Below are 24371 nucleotides of genomic sequence, written 5' to 3'. Positions count from 1 at the left end.
ATATAAGGTGTTTAGGGAACCCAATAGTGACGTGGAAGGCTGATGTATAATAGTGGGGTCATGTTCTCTGAGTCAGTGCGCTGTTGTCGGATCTACTCTGGCCAACGCGGCACTCTCTTCGGATCTTCATTCGTCTATTTCAGCCTTTATCGTTTATTTTATGTTATATACATTTTTATTACTAATTAAATAAATTTATAATCATATATAATTAAAACAGTATAGTAGAAATCAAATGGCAATCTGATAAAATTATCACTATTAGGAAAGCTACTCAAGAAGCTATATTTTCAATTATCATATCATATTTTTAAGAATACTGTGATATGATTCTTTTTTAAAAACGATAACTTAAGATAATCGATTTATATCTTAAATGATCGAGGGTTTTTGCAAAATATGCATATTTAAACTTTCTAATATATTCAGAGCTGTTAATTATATTAAATAATAATAAAGAATTTAATTATAATTCGTCCATAATTCTGACGTCCGCTTAGAATAGTCATACAAAATAGTAGATAATTGCTTTCGAATCTTTAAGTAACAAAGAAAAAAAAGAAAATAATAATAAGTAACTTTTAAGTAAATTTTTTGTTAATATTACCAAACATTTAAAGTCCTCAGGAATCTTAGATAACCTGAAGAAAAATTTCCTTTTATATTAGTATAAATATGCTTAAAAGGAGATGGTCAGTAGTGGAGAAAAGGAGGGGTTCCAGTATGTAAGGATACATAAATAACTATAACATGTTTATTTGTGCAAACGTTTCGGTCTGAATTTCAGAAAAAATTAAACAGATAGATCTTTTCAAGAAGATAAATTATAATATTGCAATGTTAAGAAAATATTATTATTATTCTTAAGTATCATCTGATATCTACTTAAATTTTATGTTGTACTGTTTCTTAGTCTACTTGGTTTATATGTTATAGAGTTATCACGTTTTTTTGTTTCTAAACCTGATGAAGGTCTGTGAAATTCATGCTGAAACGTCTGCACAAAGTTTTACTTTTTATCATTATTTACCGCCCCCCTCCCCTTCAACCATCACTTCATATTGAATCTGCGGTCAACAATAAACATTAATTACAAATATGCTTTTTTTGAATCTCAGAATTTCGACTGAATTTTCCTGCTTACCGTGGGTCTAAGAAATATTACTAAAATGTGTTCGTTTCTTTACATTTTTTGAAAACTGACTAATCTAAAAACGTTTGTCTGATATATTTTTGTATATTAACTTCCTTGAATATTGTTTTATTAAAATTTTTAGTAAGTTCTCAGATATCAAATTCCTAACTCTTCGAATCTCTTGATATTATTAACTACCTTCCTTATAACGTTTGCTTGCAGAAATCTAAAGTCATTAGAAGTCATTAAAACATTTGCTGACAAATACCAAAATAATAGCCGAAAAAGAACCCCACGAATTGTGGCTTTCTTTTTTTATGTATTCTATTCTTATCCTTAAAAAATAGAAAATATTTGACTATTCGGTACAGTGAATTCAGAAATAATTGTATATAAGAATGAAAAAATTCTAAAGAATTCAATAGTTTAAAATAGAAAATATTCTTGAACTATAACCCATTTAAATTCTTTGAATATTATGATTAAACACGTTTGCATGGCATCCTTGATATTTCAATTTCATTCATTAAATTCTTTTGCCGTTGAGCATTCCTTATAGGATAGTATTCCGTTAGAATTTTTAACCTTTACGAAGAATATTAGTTTAAAAAAAAATTCTTTACTTTTTCTTATTTTCTCTTTGAATAGTCTAAATATTAGTTTATATTCTTTAGTCGTTTCTTCTCAAGTCAAAAGGTCCAAAAATATGTTGAAATTATTAAATAACATACTTCATAAAAACTGGCAACACTGTATTTTATATCGATAAGGAGGATTATTGTCGTTATCTGATTTATAACAGATAAAGACACGATCAATATAAATTAAAAATTACATATTTCAATAATTTTAGTCAGACGAAGACGAATAAAAAATCACGTGACTTTTCAAGATTCTGTATATGTACTTACATATTTATATCTTTAACTATTGTTGAATCTTATTTGAATTTTTATTACGTAGACATTTATCGTATGATTATGACGAATGAAATTACACACCGACTCTTTATACGTCAAGGATCATAATTGAAAATTGCAAGGTTTTCTTTTTTATTTATTTTATTGTAAAAAAATATAAATTTTATTAATAATAATAAATTATTGGATTGTATAAAATGGTTTTCTAGTTTCGAGGCAGTAATGAATGTTGAGTAAATGCCGTTTCTATTATTACGCCAGTTAATGGATGTTGTGCAGTGTTGCCAGATCTATCGGAAAGAATCTCCTTTTACGCCACGTAACTGTTATTTATATTTCGAGCTTTTGTTTTTTTTATATATATTATGTTAGTTTATTATTAATTATTTGAACATAATCCTAAATCCGTGGTGTATATTTTACAAAGTTGTCTTTTAACCCATGTTAATATAAAATGACTCTTTCTAGGTTTTGTTCCAAGTTTTCTTATAAAAATAATTATATATCTGAACAAGTATCAATAACTTTATGGTATTATTGATTAAATTGAATAAATAATTATAAAGTCCAAAAATATTAATACATCAGTCTAGTCTAGTATTAACGGCCTGAAATTCGTCAAAAATTATAAAGTGGTCGAAATTTATTGTTTTATACGCCGTGGAACATTTTGAAATCGACGTGGTTATTCTAGAATTAATAATGTCAAATTTTTTTTTTAAATTAAAATTTTACGAATAGTTATTCAATTAAAACCCCGAAATTTTATGACTAAAATAACAAGATTTGTTACATTAAATTAATTGGTAATATCAGAATGTTTTGGCATTCTTAAAAGAAACTCTTTTGTATGGCAAATAAAGCAGGAAGAAAATTAAAATTAGATTGTGTGATTTGCTTTATTTCAGTTTGCTGGGGTATATATTTGAGATATAGTATATTTCGTAAATCACAATTCCAATTTTTGAGAATGAAACACGGATGTTTTAATATAATATTTTCAATATAAAGCTAAGATCAGATAACAGTTTGTAAATCTAGAACTTGATATAATTAATCTATCCGAAAAGAATGTTGGAAAAATGTATTTATTAATAACTTAAGTTAAAGAGTTAGTGGGCCATTTGGAAAGATTAAGTTAAAGAAGGATATAGAAAAATTGATTTCTATATTTTATGGATTTAATCCTGCAATGTGAGATAAAACTTCGTTAACTAAGAAATAGTTTTTGCTGTTATTTTTTGCACCCTTTTTGACCGCCACTCGAACTTCCTATACGTGAATATATAGTCAACTTAAAATTTTCTAACGAAAAGATTTAATTTAGTATAATTTTAGTTTTTGAACATTTTGGTTTTGGAATAACACGAATAATGAGAGTTATCCATCACTCTAGTTTACAGGTATCGAGTTGTTTAGCAGATAACTAAACTTTAAACGACTAAATAAACAGAAAATTTAGTAAGAACTTGGAAGTAGATTAGAATTTTATATATATAATGAGCGATGCTTATTACATAAGACAGACTCAATTTAGTTTAATGAATGAGAGTTTGTGTATTTTTTTTTTTAATATATGTAATTTCAGTTTCATTTTTGCACATGTATTAGAATATTCTTGTGTATCTTCTTTTACTAGCTCGTGAAGTTGCACTAGCGCCATTTTGATATTTCTGGTCATCTAATTTCTCACCCACAGTCGTTAGGGATTTGTTTTCTAATTTTTATACGTTTAGAAACTGCGATTTAGGATTTCCTTGCGTTGTAAATTTATTGTACATTTTGAATAAACTAAAAATCTATGAACACACATTAGCAATTTACTAGCTTAAGCTCAAATTAAAATTTAGTTATCTGCTTAACAAGTGTAAACCAGCCTATACTGCTTACTAATACTCTAACTAAATTACGTCAAGATATCCAGAGGTGTTTTCAGGTCTCACTCAACAATTTTTAAGTTTTTTAGTTGAAGGGGAACGGTGTATTAGTCATAAAAATTCAAATTGGAATTTGACTTATTTAATTTTGAACAATCCGTTTGTAGCAGTTATAAGCCTGAGTCACTGTAGAGAGAACGTCATATAAAGAAGCGGACTTTGTGAAGACGAGACTGTACCGCTGTCGTGGAGGGGGGCCATTATCGTGCTCACCTGGCGGGGGCCTTCCGCGTTTTCTGACCAGACTGTACCAGCAATCATTGTGAAAGCTGGCGGGAAGGGTTGGCAACACTGCTTCCCCCCCCCTCCGCTCCCCTTTCCCCTCACAACCCGTTCTGGCTTCGCTGGTTAAATTTAGTCCTCCATTCCTCGCCGATATATCCTCTTTCATGAGGGTTACGTAAAAAGAACGTCATTATGCAAGTGGTCTTCTGTGCACTAAATGCCACACAACACACGGCTCTTCCTCCAGAACCATTGGTACTTACGTTAATAACGTTTCGTTCTCATACTTACGTGCTTCAATAAACTATATTATATCCTCATTCCACTTCTCTAGGTACAGGTCCTTCAAAGCGTTCGTTTCGACTCCGAATCACTCCTTTTAGGGGAATTCTCCTCTTCTAGAAAAATTGATTGGAATTTGTTTTGTTTTTGTTATATACAAGGGTAAGCAGATCGATAAACACACCACATAGTTAGTACATAATATATTGAATAAACAAGAGAGATATTGAACAGAAAAGAAATGGGTGGGGCTACCCACGTCTGCCCGAAGTGGCTGGTTCCCTCACACTGAGAGGAGTTGCGCATTGCGCAGGAACTGGAGGGGGTTTTACAGCGATGGCCGCCGGTGTCCTTGCGCAAACTCGGTGGTGGGGGTAATGTTTAAAAAAATACCCCCCCCTCCTTTCTCGTTTTTGTGTTAGTCGAGCTTTGTTGGAGCCCCTTCTAGCTTGTGCTCCTCTTCCTCCTGCTATACAAAACCTTCAAGTAATAAATTCTCTCGGTTTTTATTGCTCAAGGATCTCTCTTCCCTTCTTCCATTCCTTTTTCCCGTTTCATTCATTCCTTTCTCTTTATGTAGCTTTCTTCATCGTTCCTAACTTTTTTTTTTATTATTCATCTTCTAAAACGAAAAAGTGGGTTATACTTTTTCGATTAAACATTTCTCCTCCAGAAGCGACTGTTAATCAAAACTTTTTGATCAATCTCTGAAGAAGATTTTATATTTTAGCACTCCCCATATTAAAGTCGTTCACCGGAGATAGTCATTGTTTAAACCTGACGCCCCGCAGATCGTGATAGAGTACATAACGGTCTGGATAGAAAGGAACCTGGCACCAGGTAATAATGGAGGGGGAGCCCTGACTCATAAGTCGCAAGCCAGTATCGATTGTTTTCTCAATGTCGATTCCAGTCATGCAATTATTTTAATATCTGGTCCAAATAAATCAATAAGTCATATTAATAAATTTCTTTCCCTGAACTTACTCTAATTCGACGAAACTACGAAGGCAACGGCCGCATACATTATCTTACTTCCGCTTGCCTATATATGGAATATATAATAAGGAAAAGTATTGCTGTAAAATTTCGAATTTTAGTTTTTAATGGGAAAAGATGCTTTGAGGTCCTCTGAGTCAAGCTAAGTTTTGCAAAATGGGCTGTGTGTATATGTGTTAGTGTGAATACACATTATTAGCACTAACTTCAATGAACCACTTTTCCTCTCGAATTTTTATTTTAAAAACCTTCAACGTTTCGGCCCTTAGGCTGTTTTCAAGTAGACAACCTTAATCATTGATTTCATAATTCAGAGGGCAACTTTTTCGATAAAATCGACTGACCTGAAGTGCAGCTTTATAAAATCGATTTTTAATATTTTTCCGATTTTCTCCGAAAGGCTGGGACAATGCAATATTTTACATATAATCATTTCTCAGTAATATATATTTATGTATTAAACGAATATAATAATAAAGGAGGTTACGAAGAAAAAAATATATATTCTGATTGGAATAGGCTAACAGAGCTGAAATGTCAAATTAAAAAAAAAAATCTCTAAACAACCATCAATTTTGTTGGGATGTAGCGTTGGTTTTCTTTCTTATAATTGAAGGGTTCATGTCAAAAGTTAGTCTGATATAATTTTTTTTAAAATTTACTATCATTCAGATAATTAGATTATTTTATTTTTTTGTAGCTTAACATCCGTGCTATACAATGTTCATATTTTTTTTTATCTGTATAAAAACCAAATTCTTAGGTTAAATTAGGTTTTGGCAAAGCAACATTGTCCTATTTTGCTGGTTCATACTTTTTTTTTTCAATATTTCTGAGATATGTTTGATTAGGGAATAAAGTTGGAACGTTATTAATAAAATCAATAAACATTAACTTGTAGATCATGTGCTAAAATTTATTCACCGTTAGAAGGAGAATGCAAGGTGTTGGGGTCACAGATTTAGTTCAAATTGTGTAGGTTGGTAGATTTAGTTTGTCTCTTGATGAAGATATATGGTTATAGGGGCCACTAATCAATAATTTTATAGATATTTGCAATTGAAGATGCAATTTACTCTTTAAATTCAGTTCTGTAGCAAACGATTTCACGTAATGGGTTTAGTGTAGCAGCAACGAATCGGTGTTCCTTGTCTTTAGGATCTGGGTTCGAGTCTGTGGCGGTTGAATAACTTTTTCTTTATCTCATGTCTATTTTTACATATAAAGATACATAATGGAGGTTAAATAAATTGGAAATGAAATGACTACAAACCTTAAAAGAGTTTTATTCGTCATTATGATTAAGTACAGAATAATCATTATTAACAAACAATAAAACCATTTATTGTACCAGTTATTGGTCTCGCACATAAGACCTATACAGCCCAAAGTAGGAATATCAAGATTAATTTCATGGGACCAGCTTGAAAATATATATTGACTAACCCAGGTGGGATTCGAACCCAAACATCCCAATATATGTTATATATCTTTTATTAAAAATAGGAGATAGAACTGTTTCTAATTAGTCAAAATAATCATTAAACTATCTAATTAATAAATAAGAGAAAAAATGCATATGTATGTTCTAACTGTAAGATTAAAAAAACAAAATCGTTATCCCATTAAATACTTCAATTATGTGTTAAGATTACTTCATGTCCCGTCTGTATATGTTGGGTCTTTTCTTGCTGTTGGTTTGAGGTGTCTGTATTATTTTATCTCGTCTTTTTCTGCCCTGATGATGCCTGAATCGACGAAATGCTTACTGTTAGTTATTTACCGCCATTTGAGAAACTTAAGGCTTTGTTTTTAATGGCCGTTTTTTCTCTAATTGCTGGCTGGTTGTAAAGTCCAATTAGTGCGACTCTGTCTAACCGAGTACTTTCCCTGTTACGCCACAATGACTAAGCTACGGAAGAAAGCTGCCTGTCTTTTAGCCATCAGCGGTCCAAAAAAAGAAAAAATCTCCCTTAGTCAATCCAAATATGGAAGCCGACCAAATACACAGGAATTCCACTATCGCCTAGTAATAAAATTAAAAAAAAAAAAAAGTAAATAAATATCGCAGCTATCTGATGTATAAATCTCAACGATAATTGGTTCGATATCTCGAGTCGAAGATTTGCTACAAATATTGGAAACGATAAGAGAAAATTGATTTGACAGTTTTCGAAGACCAGTTTAAATTTGTATGTTTTATTGTTTTGCTTATCAATCTTAACAATGCTGAAATAACACAGAACTCAAGGTCTGCCTGATAACCTTTCAAAAATTAGATATTTCTAAAATGGTAAATCTGATCTAAGTTAAATTGAAATGTTACAGGCGTGCAGAGAAACTACCCATTGGTAGCACTGTAATGACATTTTACATTAGCTGGTCTCGTGGCCAACTTCATTTCAGGCGCCTCGGAGGGTTGTCAAAAATAGAAGAGGATGCAAGGTTAGAAACTAGGGGGTTTGAGTGGTTAAAGAGTTTATAATGGAAGGAGTGATATCTGGTTTGGGCTAAATCGGTTACATAGAGAACATTAAGGTCTTTATGTATGATTTTATTTGTGACAAAGTAAGGAGCATTGAGGATTTTGGATTGTAAGGATTGAATACGGGAGGAATTCGAAGTTTTAGTGGAGCCCCAAAGCTCAACTCCATATGTCCAGATTGGCCTTATTACAGTCATGTAGATCAGTCTTTTGTAATGTGTTGGAAGTTTAGACCGTTTGTCTTGTAAGTGCTGTAATAGTCGAAATCGACGTACAGTTTCCTGTCTTTTCAGTCTTGTGTGAGAATTCCAGGTTAATCGTTTGTCCAAATGTAGTCCAAGTTAGCGGATCTGTTTGACAGGGGTAAGAGTAACATCATTAAATGAAACTGTAGGGCAGTCAGTAGGTTTACAACGAAGGGTAAAGGTGATTTGTTGGAATTTATCTTGATCCTACAATTACACCATTCTTCGAGGGCTGTGATATGGGATTGGAGATTTTGGGATACAATTAATGGGTTATTATTAACAGCGAGCACACATGTGTCATCAGCATACATGGTGAGGATAGTGTTAGGATTGGTTGGAATGCAGCTGTATAGACGGTGTAGAGGATGGGACCAAGGATACTACCTTGAGGAATTTCTAAAATTCAACCAAGATAGTAGTTTAATGCTACTAATGAAAACTAACCATTTATAACTAGCTACTTTTGTCACTCAATATGGAATGATGAAGTGGAATACTTGAAATAAAGACAATTTCAAGGCCTAAAGATCACTCCAAATTCATTTTTTACTAACGAGTAAGAATCTTTCCGTATGAAAATCTTCCTGAAGAAAAAAATCAGGACATGATTGCTTTTGACACTCTCGCGTTACCAATTGAGGCCTTCGTCCATGATAGTTTTCTGTCATCGTATTACTGTCACTACGTGCCAGAGCGTACTTTACCTGAATACTTGAAATGTATCGATAATAATTTGCGATAATTAATATTCAATCACTCAGTGATGCAATTATTCTATAATTGCGCTATAACATACAACTACTAAGGGTATTCATGATATTTAGTTTTAACATGTTAAAGCGTTGTGTGGTAAATGGAAAAAGTAATGTTAAATGGAGAAATATTTCCTTCTTTTACCGTGTTAAAACGAAATAACATATAACATGGTTGTCTGTTACTAGGTCTGGTAAATGGAGAATGACGTCACACAAAAGACCAGCTGAGCTCTACGCCATTTTATTTGTTGTGTTAGGTTTCTTGCTCGTAGTTTGTGATTTGATTGTCTTGGTATTGTTTTGAACGTTTTCAAACAAGACAATCAGTAGCCAAACTTTCACACTTCTACTTTTCACTTACCTTAGGCAAGTTGTAATAAATAACTGTAATCAAAACCTAGAAGTCAGCAATAACAATGACGTTTTGGAAGGAATGGTTATAGGTTATAAAACAAGTTGATCAAAAAATCCGCTAGGAGCTCTCACGCATTTACCATTTAACATGGCTTTAAATAGGGCTGCTCACAATGCTATACTTATAATATTTAACATGGTAAAGCTTTTTACATTTAACACAATATCGTGAATACCCCCACTGTAAACACTTGAAAAGAAAAAGATAAAACTAAAAATAATTAAAGGTGGTTATTCTACTGTTGTTTATACAAAACCTAAAATCTAAAACAAACTCTTCACTACTCAATACTTAAAAAATCCAAATTTAAATTTTAGTTAGATACTTTGTAGTAGTTTAAAAATATATGCTAGGAGGAAGGAATATAGATGGAGAGAGTAAGCTGTCAATCCAAGTGAAGTCAAAGGCTGGCTTGTAGGGCTCAAAACTCATGTTAGGGCTGAAGTGAGAAGTTAATTTTATATTTACGGTCTTGTGAAAACATTAATTAAAATATTTAATAATTTAATGAAGATTTAGTCCTTTGAATTCCTTAAATTAAAATATCCAGTCCTATATTTCAGAATAGTAAATATATTTTAGGATTCTTACTATTCACAATAAAGTCAGTTTGAATAGAATAGAATTTCTTGAAAATGAATAAGTGGATTTTGATTGCTAATGAACCAAATGATTAGAAATAATACTAGCTACGATTTCAATTCAGTTCACATTTGCTATCAAATGAATGGTTTGATAGATGAATATATTAATGCGGGAAATCCATATTTACGTAATCTTAAACCGTGGGCGTGGCCAACCCCCCACTCTTTGGCTTCACTTTTGTGTTATGGCACCTCGCTGTTTTTATGTATAAGTAATTTTTTTTATAGGTTATATACTACTATTTATATATAGTTATATTATAAATTACTATTTATATTAATTTATTGTTTTGCTTTTGCAGATATGGGAGAGTGCAGAGCGTCAAACTTCTCGGTGGCCGGGGTGACAAGGACGAAGTGTGCGCGACGGTGTCGTTCATGGACATCAAGTCGGCGGCGAAGGCGCACCACTCGGAGCAGAAGCTGGACGAGAGAGTCCTCAGCACCGAGTACCACGAGCCGGCCGCCATCCCTGCCCCCAACTACTCCAGGTTTCATTTGTGAGTACATTTTTTATTTATATTTAGTAGAATTTGATTACAACTAAACTATGTACTTATGTACTAGTAAGTTTGTAAGTAGTTACTAAAATGTAGTTGTAAGGAACAAGAATGTTTCTAGCATGGAAGAGACACGTTTTGCGTGGGATCTATGGTCTAGTGTGTGAACTTGCAGAATCCGTACTTACCAGGAGTTGCACAAGGAAAAAAAGATAACTAAATAAAAAAAATTTAAACTCAAAACATAAAACAAGAGGAATTTGAATAACCTTAGAGTTCAAAGTTCAAAACGTGACCTTAGGCACCATTTATACTCTTGTTTATTTCACATAACCGTTTTAAAAGGGAAAATAACAGATTAGTAACGTATGAATTAATGTCTTACTGGAGTTATATATATTTTTTATTTATTATTTACTATTAATAATACAATTTATTTTTTTGTAAAATCGTTGATTGATAGTGTGTAGTCAAAATAACTCAAATAGTAAATAAACTATTTATCGTGAGCCAACGTTTCGCCCCACATTTCAGTGCTTCCTCAGGACTAGTAGGGATACTAATAACTGAAATATTATGACAAATAATAAAATAAATAACGTGAAATATAAGTAAAATTAGGTATAGCTAAAAACAATTTTCACATTTTTTAAATCGTTTTTAGTCATGCTTTTATTTATTTTTATTTCATGTTTTCTTATTCTCTTACTTTGTTACATTATTTTAGTCGTTAGTATCTCTTAAGATCTGATGAAACCCAATCATAATAAATAGTTTATTTAATATTTTAGTTTATTGCACCTGGACCATTTTACTTTTATATTTTACTATTTATTTTTGTATTTTATTTGTACCTTAATAGTTCATAATGATATGTGATTATTTTTATTTATATATTGCTCTCTCAATAAAAAAAAAAATTATATGTTCTCTTTTTTATCAGAAGGTTAAATGAAACTCTCAAATGAGATAAATGTGTGATATGATACTATATTGCGGTCTAGCTTATTTTCATTGTGACTGTCACGAAGTGATATTATTTTAACAGAAGTGTGACAGTAGATCAGTATGGCAGTGCACTTTACGGTGGCAATTACTAGCTTAATAGTTACTACTCTATCTCCAATACTGTTTATAAGGTTCATTGATTTATTGATATTGAACAAAATAAATTTCGTGTTCAGAAATAATCAAACTGCAATATATGAAAAAAAAAAGTTTTTTCTATCGAATCGCTATTAAATTTTGTTGAGGCAGTTCACTATCAATGTGTGTACATGTGGCAGTTGTGATTGTAGCTCACTATTGCAGTAGTGTCAGTAATCTTGCCCAATTAGTTGACAGTACTGTCATAAAGTAGTGACACCTTACTTTTATTTATTTGAGTGTTTCGACCACTAGGGCCATTTACACTGGATTTACAAAGTTAGTAGATTACGAAGTGAGAAAGTTACAAAATTACAATTACAAATTCTGTCACTACTTTAAATGTTGTGATGACAGAATGTGTCAAAAACCTTCTGACAGTGATCTATTGCGGTAGATTGTCCCTTTATAGTCACAAACACTTTATTACTTGTGGACTTTTTTTTTGTTAGTAATTTATTATTTTTTTGATCTGTTAAGTATCTACGTATTAGTGTTTAATGTAGTGTATTTTAGTAATCTGTTAGACGTAGTGAGCTGTATAAAGCTGGCTTATAATAAGTTGTAACTTACAATACTCGGCTGTGGCGTAGGAGTCGAAATGAGGACGATTTCACCTTCTTCGCGAAAAGATGGTCTGAATATTTATCTCTGCTTACGTCCATATTTTGGAAAGTCTCTAGTCCTCCAAGCTTTCCCTCCAAATAAAGCGACCCGGTAATGCAGAAATTACATCTATTATTATTATCCTAAGTTATTGTATTAATCTTGCATCGTTCATTATTCTCAGCCAATATCCTAGACCTTCGTTGTTATATCATCCTATTATTGTATCTTTATTTTTTTTTTTTTTCTGATTATACCATGTATGTGTAATGTATATATGTCCGATTACGGATTGATAAGTATGCTGTGTGAGATAGCAACCTAATGTATTTAGGCAGCATAGATAAATAAATGAAGTATTTCTCTCTCTCTCTCTCTCTCTAGGCTATTATTGATATACATATACATTCATGATATATAAATATAATAGTTGAATATAACGAAAAGGAGATGGTTGCGGTCTGGTCAGTGAAGAACACAAATAAGAAAAACTTATTTATTAGTGCCAGCGTTTCGGCAAGAATTTATAGTCTTCATCAGGGCTAAGAACGAAAAAAGAAATCATATGATATTAGGAATATAATGATATAATAATGAGCTATTGATGATTTACCGTAGATTAATGTGTGGAAATGGTCGGAAAGTGTGGTCAACAGATAAACAAAAAAATATTTATTCATTTCGACGTATATAATACATATAAAATATAATAATTTTTTGTTTATTTTGCTTACCGCACTCCCCCCCTCCCTCCCCGACCATCTTCACATAATGATATAATATACATTCTGGATATATGAATATGATGACCCTTTAAGGGTTACCTCCATATATCGGAAATAATATCCTTCTCCATGGATGTCCTTTATGGAGAAGTTTTATTATATATTATCATTGTTATTGGATTTTTTCTTTTCTTCGAACTATATTTATTATACTTGAATTAAGCTAAACCTTGAATAATATCTGCAGAAATTTGATTTTTTTCTTATTATACCCAAGAACAATAATTATCATCTACATGATAATGATTTGATTTTATTATTTAGAGGTTTATAATCGAATCAAGTCCCGTATAAGATTGGCTAGTTTAGGTATTACTTTGGGAAGTTTCTTCATCGGAGAGAGCTGGGCTTGGGCTGCAATGAGGTCAGGTTGCTGAGATTCGGCAACAGTGCTTCTTGCTTGCTCTTATACTGGCTTGGGTTCTATTCTACAGTAGGCTAGAGAATGTTAATTGTAACAAGGATGTTTGTCTTTAATCCATCAGTAATTCTTCTCAGCAGTAAATAATGTCTTAGGATAAATATTTATTGTTTATATGGCTACGGTAGTTATTAAGCATGTTTAAGGATAAGTGATAGTTGAAGATATAAAAATATATTTTTTCAATCTCCATATGAGTAAAACTTCTCTATAACGGACACCTCTGGAAGATATTTAGCCTGGTATACGGATTTATCAGTTAAGAAGGTGTAAATATAAAAATCTGCTGTGTTGCATTGGAAAATGTTGATCTATTTCAAGTAATTTTTTTTAAAGTATATATTCCGCTAATTTTTACTCCAATAACTCTGCAGTGTAGTTTTTTGCACCTTAGACATCTACAAAACTTGGATCATTTTCACAAAATCGATTAGTTTCAGTTACGAAATGTTCAAGAATTCCCTTTCTCAAAAACAGTTCGTTAACGTTCTGTCTAATACAATTTGTTATATTTACATTTACACCACCGACAGATATGAATTTATGCAATTTAGGTTTGACATTTTTCCCCACTCAAAATCCCACTCACTAATTACCTCTTCGCTGGTATCAGAAACATTTTTATTATTATTATGTGTTATTTTGCCCTTAAACTATTTGCAATTACCTCTTTTCATTGTCTGCCGTATCACACTACCTTCCCTTACTTAGCTATTTACGTCCCTCGGTTTCTTGTAGGTTAGTGTAGAAGTTATTTTCGTGAAGTCGAATCGAAGAACAGGGAAGACGAAAATTCTAATCAAAAACTATTTATTTTTTTCTTGCTATAATAATTCGTTTAAGGTTTCAAGAGATAGAAATAACAAATATAAGTTTTTTCCCGCCAAAAGAATACAAGAGTTTAACAAAAGATCAGGAAGTGGCCATGCGATTGTGAAAGAATTCTTTATGTTTTGTATTTGTACATTTTATATTATTGCTAATAATGAAATGAATGAATGAATGTATGTATGAGTGTATGAATGAATGAATAATGAAATGAATTTTATATTATTACTAACAATGAAAAATTAATATTTTATTCATTTCAAATAAACTAAAGGTTCTTTAAAGGAAATTTTTTTTTAAATCTCGCAATTAAGCTTTCTTGGTCAATTTTAATGAGGATAAAACCTATCTGATATTAACGACCACTTAATTGCTCATTAATACACTGAATTTAACCAAAATCGGTCAGTAGAGCACTTTTGGAGAAAATCGAAAAAAACGTAAAAATCGATACTATAAAGTGGATCGATTTTAGAGAAAATGTTGACGTCACATCCCAGGCTTATACCCAGCTTTAATATATAATTTTAGTTTCGTACTTTTTGCTTTTGGGCTAGGCCGTTTAAAAACATACACACAGACCATTTTGTGAGACTCAGTTTTTTTGGATTCAGGGGACCTCAACTTTAATTCAACATTTTCCACGATCGTAATGCTTTATTTTACTGTATATTCCATATATAGGTGAATGAAAGTAAACATCGAAAAGCATATATTGGTTTTGCCAGACATCTTTTTTTTATTTTTATTAAATTTATATCTATTTAACTTTTTTCGACTCAAATTTTAATTTTGGTTACCTCTAAAAAAGTAATAATAATAAATAAATACACAAATTATATTAATATTCTACAAAATTTTAAAACGTATGTCTTATAAAACCACCTAGTCTATAATACAATTATATATAAAATTGTCTTTTTCATTTACTTATTAAATTAAAAAAATTTTTGTTTAAATATTTATTTATTGCTATTTACAACTGTACATTATAATACATTTAGTAAATCTGATCTAAGTTAAATTGGAGTGTTACAGGCGTGTAGAGAAACTACCCATTGGTAGCTACCAATGTAGCACTCTAATGACATTTTACATTAGTTGGTCTCGTGGCCATCTTCTTTTCAGGCGCCTCGGAGGATTGTCAGGAATGGATGCAAGATTAGACACTAGGGGGTTTGAGTGGTTAGAGAGTTTATTATGGAAGGAGTGATGTCTGGTTCGGACTAGATTGGTTACATGGAAACATTTAGGTCTTTATGTATGATTTTATTTGTGACAAAGTAAGGAAAAATTAAAAATTAAATATACAATTATAATTATCATTATTCGCATATAAATACGAAATAAGAACAAACTAGATAAGAGTTGTAACTGACAGAACTAATTATCTTAGATAACCAGTTACATTAGATAACTGTCTTGTTTTTGTTTGTTTTTTGAATTTATTCAAAAACATTTCTTCCCGTGAGATGACCAGACTTTGAAAACAGACCTCCAATTAACGTAATTGGGTTCCTGTTGCTGTAACCGGTTAGAGGTAAGAAATTCATGCTTTGTTACATGCCAAAAGAACATATTTAAGTTCTTATTATAATAAATATTATTGTTCTTAGATTCGAATTATAGTGGATGTGGGGGATATATATGTGGTTGTATTATTATCATAATAGTGGGACAGTAGGGGTATGATCTTTAGTTTAACATGTTAAAGCGTGTTATATGGAGAAATAATTCCTTCTTTTACCATGTTAAAACGATATAACATGGTTGAGAGTCTGTTAAACGGAGAATGACGTCACGCAACTGACCAGCTGAGCTCGTCACCGTTTTGTTTGTTGTGTTAGGTTACTTGCTTGTAGTTTGTGTTTTGATTGCGTTAGTATTTTTTTTTTTTGCACGCTTTTAAAAATAATAAAGCAATGGATGACAATAATAGTAATGTAACGATCAGATCATCTTGATTCTGTTCCTCATAAGTTAGATCAATAAGACACTCAGTAGCCACACTTTTTCCTAACTTCCACTGTTCACTCAATTTAGGCATTATGTAATGGATTACTTTAATGAAAATTTAGAAGTAAACAATAACATAAAGTTTTGGAAGGAAAGGTTATAAAACAAGTTGCTCAAAAAATCCGCTAGGAGCTCTTATAGATTTAACATTTAACATGACTTTAAATAGGGGTGCTCACAATGCTATACTTATAACATTTACCATGGTAAAACATTTTGCATTAACCAAAGCGTCATGAATACCCTTCACTGATCAGTGGTAGTGAAAATTTAATTCACAATGACAGTGATGCTTTAATTTCTCAAACAACTGTCAAGATAGACAATTAACAGGAGACATGCTAGTTTATATTTTATTTATAACGTTAGTGTTATGGTTCGACAGTGTATATAATTGTAATTACTTTTTTCTAAAAGTAACCAAAATTAAAATTCATCACTTCGAAAAAAGTGTTCTTTCTCGAAAAATGATTTTAGATCTAAAATTTTGATGCTTTTTGTATAAAATTTCAGGCATCTACTCTTAAAAGGTAATCTATCAAAATCAATACCTGATTTTTTTTTTATTTATACTTTCATTCAACAACATAAAGAATATATTGTAAGGCAAAGCATTGCCGGTAAAATTTCGAATACGAATTTTCGACGGATATACATGTGAATCCCCCTGTTTCCAAAAATACAAAATTGTCTGTGAAGACCCTAGCTCAAAAAGAAAAAGCCTTAAGTAACTGAAATTATATATTTAAGATTTAAGAAATCGATTTTCTTCATAATGGATGTAACAATTCGATTAAACTCTCCATGTCGATGTACAATAAAAAGGTCTTTTATATGTGTTAAGTCTTATCCTAACTGAAATAGTGTTAGTGGGCTTAAATGATATTTTTTTAAAATCTTCCTCTAAAATACCTTACATTTTGCCTATTTTAAAAAAATAAACATTTATCGTTTTAACTGTTATATAATATAAATAATTAAAAAATATTAATGAGTTCTATTAATAAATAAATGAGGAAAAAGGAGAAGTATAAAATATTCCATCTACACGAAATTTGGGTTCGTAGCATTAGGCATTTGTAGTTATTTGCTGGCACTATCAACTAACAAGCAAAAAATGTTAGAACGACATTACTGTCACGACAGAAAATGTCTTAATTAATGTGATATAGTCATCCTATAACTCATTTTCTGTTTTCTTTACTTCTATCTTCGTATCTTCATTCATGATCTCACTGACATTATTACGAACTATTAAAATCAGACAGATGTCAATAACTGTTCATCTTCTAAATAGAACTAATCCCTATCTGGGGTTATCAATACTATTTAATTTATTCTAATAATAAGTTATTTTTGTCCATCACTGAATTTATTCTTATCAATTTCTGATGACTTCGATAAGCCTCAAATCGAATGAATGATTCTTTATAGCCTTTATTAAATTTACTGGGATAATATCATATTGCGATGAATATGAAAACTAATTTTTTTTTATATATTAATTCATTGTTTTTATTGTTCTTTTCTTTTATAAATTTATTAGCTCTTTGGCTCGAGGAGATGAGATCGATCGGATAAGCTTCTGAAAAATCGAGGCAGATATCCTTCTCCAGGCTCTGGATTAAGGAGTTCCATAAATCAGGGAATATCTTGATGGAAGGGGGGGGGCTTAGGATTCTGTTGGAAAACAAGGCCCCCCCATAGGCTCAGCTCGTATGATAATAGGAGTCTTGGAGGAGGCATTTGTTAGGATAGCTGGTTAGTTAATATCAGTAACAAAGTTATTTGTAACTGTTGACCTTTATTCATACTAATTACGGATAAAATTTATTCATATATTATATATCAATTTTTGATTTGAGAGTAACATAATTAAAATAATATTTTATTTATTAAATTATTTATTCTCCTCCAAGAATCCAAAGAACTTCGGCCCACTGGTCATTATCAGTAAGTACATTACAATCGATTTTTCGAAATATTTAGCTTTTTTATTTACATCATTCGTAGAAGTTCAGGTAACAGCTTTTTATTGTGCATCTTTTAACTGCATATGGAATATATAGTAAGGTGAATTATTATGATCATGAAGAATTTCGAATCCCAAAAACCTAGTCTCGCAAAATTGTCTGTGTGTGACTGTCCCTTGGGTGGTAAGTGAAAGTTTTTTAAATTGCACACTGTACCATTTATTTTTTTAATTAGTTACCAAATGAGTTCTTATTCAATGCTGGATTATTTTTGAACAAAAATTTCTAATCATCCTATTATTGCTGTGAAAAGGTTTGGAATTATATTTTCTTAAACTAATATTATTCGATAATTTAAAGATTATTTCAGTGAGAATATAAAATTTAAATTACAGTAAAATTTTCATTAATATGATGCCTGTTAAATATTACTTGATTTTCAAAATATAATTATTAAAATTATACAATATTTTTATTACTAAACATTTGTACATGAATAACATTTGTAATTCGTGATGCTCAAGGGATTAAGAATTTATTTATTATTAATTAAAATTTTCTATTGTATCAAATAAAAAATGTGCGTTCTATTTAAAATTGTTTGATACAATCGTATCTACCAATATCATAACTATACACTATTTTTTTTAAATGTAGTATAATTTGTTAATAAGTTTTTTTAAAAATATATTTATTGATATCGATAACTGTATTAAAAATATATACAACAAGTAAATTTAGTTAAACTATGGCATGATACAGTCATACAGTCTATACTCATTGATAGAACTCCAATAACATTTCTACATTAGAAAGTCTCGAGGCCAACTTCTTTTCAGACACTTAGTAGATTTATCAGATGTTGATGAAGGAGCTAGGTTTGAAACAAGTGGGTTTGAATTGTTAGGGAGTTAACAATGGAAGGATTGATATCTGATTCTGGGCATTATGAAGGGTTTTGGATTGTAAGGATTGGATGTGAGAGGAATTCTATGGTTTTTGTGGAGCTCGAAAACTCAACTCTCAAGTCTAAATAGGCCTTATTATAATCACGTAGATTAGTCTTAAGTAGTTGATTGGAAGTTTAATCCTAGTCTGGTACTGTTGTAATGAGGATTCCTAGTTAAACCTGTATTTGTTGTCCAAGGTAGAGAATCTGTTCTACATAAGGTATAAGTGAATATTATCAAAGTGGAATTATATTATTAATAAAATAATAATAATTAAATCCGTACCACTACAACCCACAAGGTTTCAAGGGTAAGCAAGCATTGTTACTAGGCCAACGGTTGTGTAAGATGATTTGGTCACGAAGGGTTTCTGAACCCACAGGCTTGACTCACGGTTACAGTGAAACAGAATATAATTATCTGCCACAACCGAATTCGAACCCGGGTCCGTAGAGCTTGTAGCAGAATAATAATAATTTATTTTGTAATATTTGAGTAGAAAAAAATATTTTCAAGGATAATGCAGAACCTAACCGGTCATACCACAAAGAGGGAATTACTGTTGCTGTTAGAGACTGGAAAGCAGTTTCCATTAAAAATAACGGCACTGCCCGAGTCTCATTGGCTGCTACGACATAGCAGTCCATGCACTAATAATGGAACACCATTCCTTTATGTTTTTATATTCATTGCTACTATTGTTATATAGTGTTCACAAGATAATATAATATATACATATACCAGTAATCATATGTGGATATTAGGATATATATATATATACATTATTGATTTTCAGGTTATGAAAAAGTGAATGTAGACTTCACTATTTGCATAGTTCACTTCGGATATAGTCCGTTTTGGAACGGGTAAACACTTAATTTAAATTTTGTATTTGTTGAGGTTTCATTTTCTTATTCCGCTCCTAACCACCCCTAACCTTTCCTTCCAAAACTTCATGTTATTGTTTGCTCTTAAATTTTGATTAAAGCAATTTGTTACTAGTTGAGTGAAAAGTTGAAGTTGTGTGAAAGTTATAATTTGTCTTGTTGATCTTCTAACTTGTGAGGAAGAGAACCAAGATAAGCTAGTTGACAACCGTCAGCACCTTATTATTATTGTTGTTCTGTATTGCTTTATTACTTTTAAAAACATTAAAACAATATTAATACACAAATTGTGAGCAAGTAACCTAACGCTACAACAAACAAAATGGTGACAAGCTCAGCTGGTCTGTTACGTGACGTCATTCTTCATTTAACAGACGTAGTAACAGACTCTCAACCATGTTATATGCTATATCGTTTTAACGTTGTAAAAGAAAGAAATATTTCTCCATTTAACATGATAAACTAAAAAGGAAATATGCAAATTTCATGAAAACTATTACTTATACGAAGATAAACATCATAAACTACTTTATAGCTTATTAAACTAGCTCTAATTTGGGTGCTAATAGACATCTGAACATGAAATGGTTTTGGAGATATAGATTTTTCAAACTAAATTCACTAACTACTGATCTTTCAGTACGTACCATACAACATTTTTATTAAATGTTGCTTTTTAAAATGCTATATCTCGAGAACTATTTAACGTAAATAACTCTATTAGGGCTCATATTTTAGCATATTTACTCTTCTTTTAATGACGTTTTCATTAAAGTAATCAAATATTGGGGTGAGGTAACTGCCTTTTTTCTCCTCTTGGGCTCTTGTACTATATGTTATTGATAGATATGTTGCAATACCTTTTGTGCGTTTAGAGTGATTTCGGGTGTTGTGAGATGTGCTGCATTATGTGATTTTATCTTTTTTAGCCCTGATGATGCTTAAATTGGCATTTTTTTTTGCTATTTTTTACCTTTAATTTCAAATGAGTAGCCGTCATTACTGCGTATCAGCTTAGCATATTAACACCAGCAGAGCTTGGATTCGTGGACTTGGTCTCCTAAGACAGTAAGGGAAGGGGTAAATAATTATTGTAGGGTTGGCTAACGTGCTGAGGGGTCGGTATATCGACCTGGTCGCCATCTTGGGCCCTCTGCTCTTCGGTCTTCCCCCCTTATCTTTCTCCTATACTCTGTCTTTGTCTTTATATACATTGATATTTAAATATAATTTGTTTATTATATTACATTTCTTATTTTATTATAATTCGTTTCATTTTTTATTTAAATTGTAATTTTTTAATTTATAATTAATGAAATAAATGTATGTCGGAATCGAGGATGTCACTCAAAACAATCTCAGAATTTAAAATTTACTGACCGCTAGTGCAAATTTATTATGAGTGTAAATCGGTATTTTTTTACAATTTTACATAATAGTTATGTATACACAAGAATACATTTTCGTGATAAATAATAATTTGTATATTATTGGAGAAGTTTGTTGGGGTGTGCGGTCAGCAAAGAACAACATAAATGAACAAAACCATATTTATTTATTTTATGCCATCTATTAAATTATCACTTATCAATTTTTTATCATTTACGATTCAATTCAATATTTTGTATAATTCTAAATTTGTTTGTATACTATTCCTTTTCAATTGTATGTTACTCTAAATGTTGTTATCTCTTTTGTTCTATAGCCCTGATGAAGACCTGAAACTCAGGTCGAAACGTCGGCATAAAATAAATAAATGTGGTTTTGTTTATTTATGTTGTTCTTTGCTGACCGCACCCCCCGACAAACTTCTCCAATCATTAATCTACGGTCAACTATCTTAAACAACTATATTAAAAACTCTTTAATTAATGAGAAGGGCCACCCATAGCTCAGTGGTTAAGACACAGTCTTACCAATTTGATGTCTATTGGTGGTGCCGGTTCGAATCCGGCCTGGGACGTTGACTTTTTTCATTGAGTGGCGGTACCACAAAATGAAGAACTTCCCAACCATGGTTAGGCAGTATAGGACTCCAATGGGAGTCTTGGCCGGGGGAAAAAAAAATTAATGAGAACATACAGTGCACAAACATATTTATCTTTGGCAGTTCTATAACAATGCTAATTGAATACAAACGTGTGAACGCAACTGCAGCGTCCTTTTATTTGTACCGAAAAACCATTCTTAGTGGGTACATTCAAGTCCAACTTGTACCAGCATTAATATTTAGGGAAAATCGTGAAACAAGTTAGGTTACGTAATAGACGTATAAACAATATAATGTACAAATATCACCGAATGTAAATAATATTTATATACTTATAATTTTTACAGCAATCGTTGTAATTGGTACATTATTCGAAAATACAGGATGCCAAGTTTACCTTTATCCTCTGTTGTAATATTTGGCGTACTCATTTCAAATGATACACCGTTGATCTTCGAAGACTCCTTATCTTCTGACAGAACATCCTATAACCCCCTCAACATCCTGTAAATATTCCCTACATCAATTCAGCCTACCGTAATTACATAGTTGTTAGCTGTTTATCTGGAATGCTTTTGTCGAGTGTACTTGGGGCTGCATCCGCCTTCAGTTCTTTGATTATAGCAATTTGTTTGTTTATATCTCGTGTAATTGAACTTGATGCCTGATAAGAGCAGAGGGTTTAATTAGTATATTTATTTGCATGGATTCCTCAGGCTGTTATTTATTCTGACTGAATCTCCGATGATTTTTTTTTTTCCTTACAAGGAACGAACCCGGTTTAAATCCTGACACGCTGAATGTTCACCAGAAAACTAATGAAACAAGGAGAAGGATCCCAATAAAACAGCACTAGTGCAGCATGCAGCTAAAAAGCACTACAAATTCGACTTTGATATCTCCATAATTTTACATAAAGAAAATAATACGTTCAAAAGAAAAATACTTCTATTTACATATGAGAAAACATTAATTATTGATAGAATAGCCTGCAAAACAAATTTTAAATTTTAGAATTTATAATTGAGGATGGCCGAAATAGCCGAAACGTTGGACTGATGAAAAAAAAGTGTTGAGACTAATAAGGATACAATTTTTGATTTATTTAATAATTAATTATTGAGTGAATTTTAAAACATACAAGAAATTTGAAGAGATTTTAAGCAAAATTAATTTATGAAAAAATATGGACAAATTTTATGTTACTATATATAATTAACATTGATATGAGTTATAATAATAAAAGAAATAATAATTTGGACCAAAACACAGTTTAAAATTAATTATATGCCTGACCTGAGTGTAAGGAAGATAAAAATATTGTTGATAAGAAAGATAACAGGTTATTAGAAATAAGCTAAGTCAAGCTAATTAATAAATTATTATAATTCCGTATTGTTTTATTGTTTCATAGTGTGATTTCACTGACATTAATGACCTGAGCTGAATAACCGGCAAAATGTTTTTAAATTATTGGATGTGAGGTATAAAGTTATATTTAAGGTATAAGATTTTATTAGCAATAATATTGTTTGTTAAAAATGTATATGAGGAGAAGATGGTTGGGAGTACGGTCAATAAAAAACACAATGTTGAGAGAACGTATTTAATAGTGCCAACGTTTCGGCCAGAGTTTCTAAACCTTCATCAGGGCTTAGATCGAAGAACAAGATAACAACTAATGAATACAAAAAATAATAATAAAAATATAAACAGAATGATACAAGAAAATAATTATACAGAATGAAAATTAATAAAAATAAACTTATGAAAGAAGTGGAAAATAAAACGTTTAATTAAATATGTAAGTAGAATAACATAATAAAGGAAATAATTTTTTAAAAAAAATTATATAGTGCAAATAAATATGAATGTATTAATTTCAATATTAATTAAAAAATTAAAATTATGGAAAGGAAAATTTATGTAAATAATGAAATATGTAAGTATAATACTAGAATAAAGAAACAAAAGTTTCTCCTCATACATATTATCTAAGGTCAGCTATTTTCTCATTATTATTAAAAATGTATGTATAGTTTTTTTTATTTGTTTAATGTAATGTGCAAAATAATACAATAGGTAAATATGTTGTATGTTTCATATACACTTGAAATTCTTGGGTAGGAACCACCCATTGGTGGTACTTCAAACATTAATTTAAATTAGAAGGTCCCGTGGCCATCTTCTTTTCAGACGCCTCGGAGGATTATCAGGGATTATT

At 31.0% G+C, this 24371-nt stretch overlaps 1 protein-coding gene across 7 annotated transcripts in view; it reads left to right on the top strand.

The window, feature by feature from the left end:
- The window catches only part of spen (split ends), a 415150-nt gene that overhangs the window by 163452 nt on the left and 227327 nt on the right, over positions 1 to 24371 (top strand). For all 7 annotated transcript variants that reach the window (XM_024364281.2, XM_024364280.2, XM_024364279.2 and 4 more), the window contains exon 2: positions 10348 to 10545. In XM_024364281.2, the coding sequence (XP_024220049.1) occupies positions 10348 to 10545 (198 nt within the window). The remainder of the gene's footprint in view (positions 1 to 10347; positions 10546 to 24371) is intronic.

Source organism: Halyomorpha halys, unplaced genomic scaffold, assembly GCF_000696795.3.
Source record: "Halyomorpha halys isolate HHAL.00 unplaced genomic scaffold, Hhal_1.1 Scaffold40.1, whole genome shotgun sequence".
NCBI classification, from domain to species: domain Eukaryota; kingdom Metazoa; phylum Arthropoda; class Insecta; order Hemiptera; family Pentatomidae; genus Halyomorpha; species Halyomorpha halys.
The sequence above is the reverse complement of the archived record's forward strand: the minus strand, read 5'-3'. Positions and strand labels throughout refer to the sequence as shown.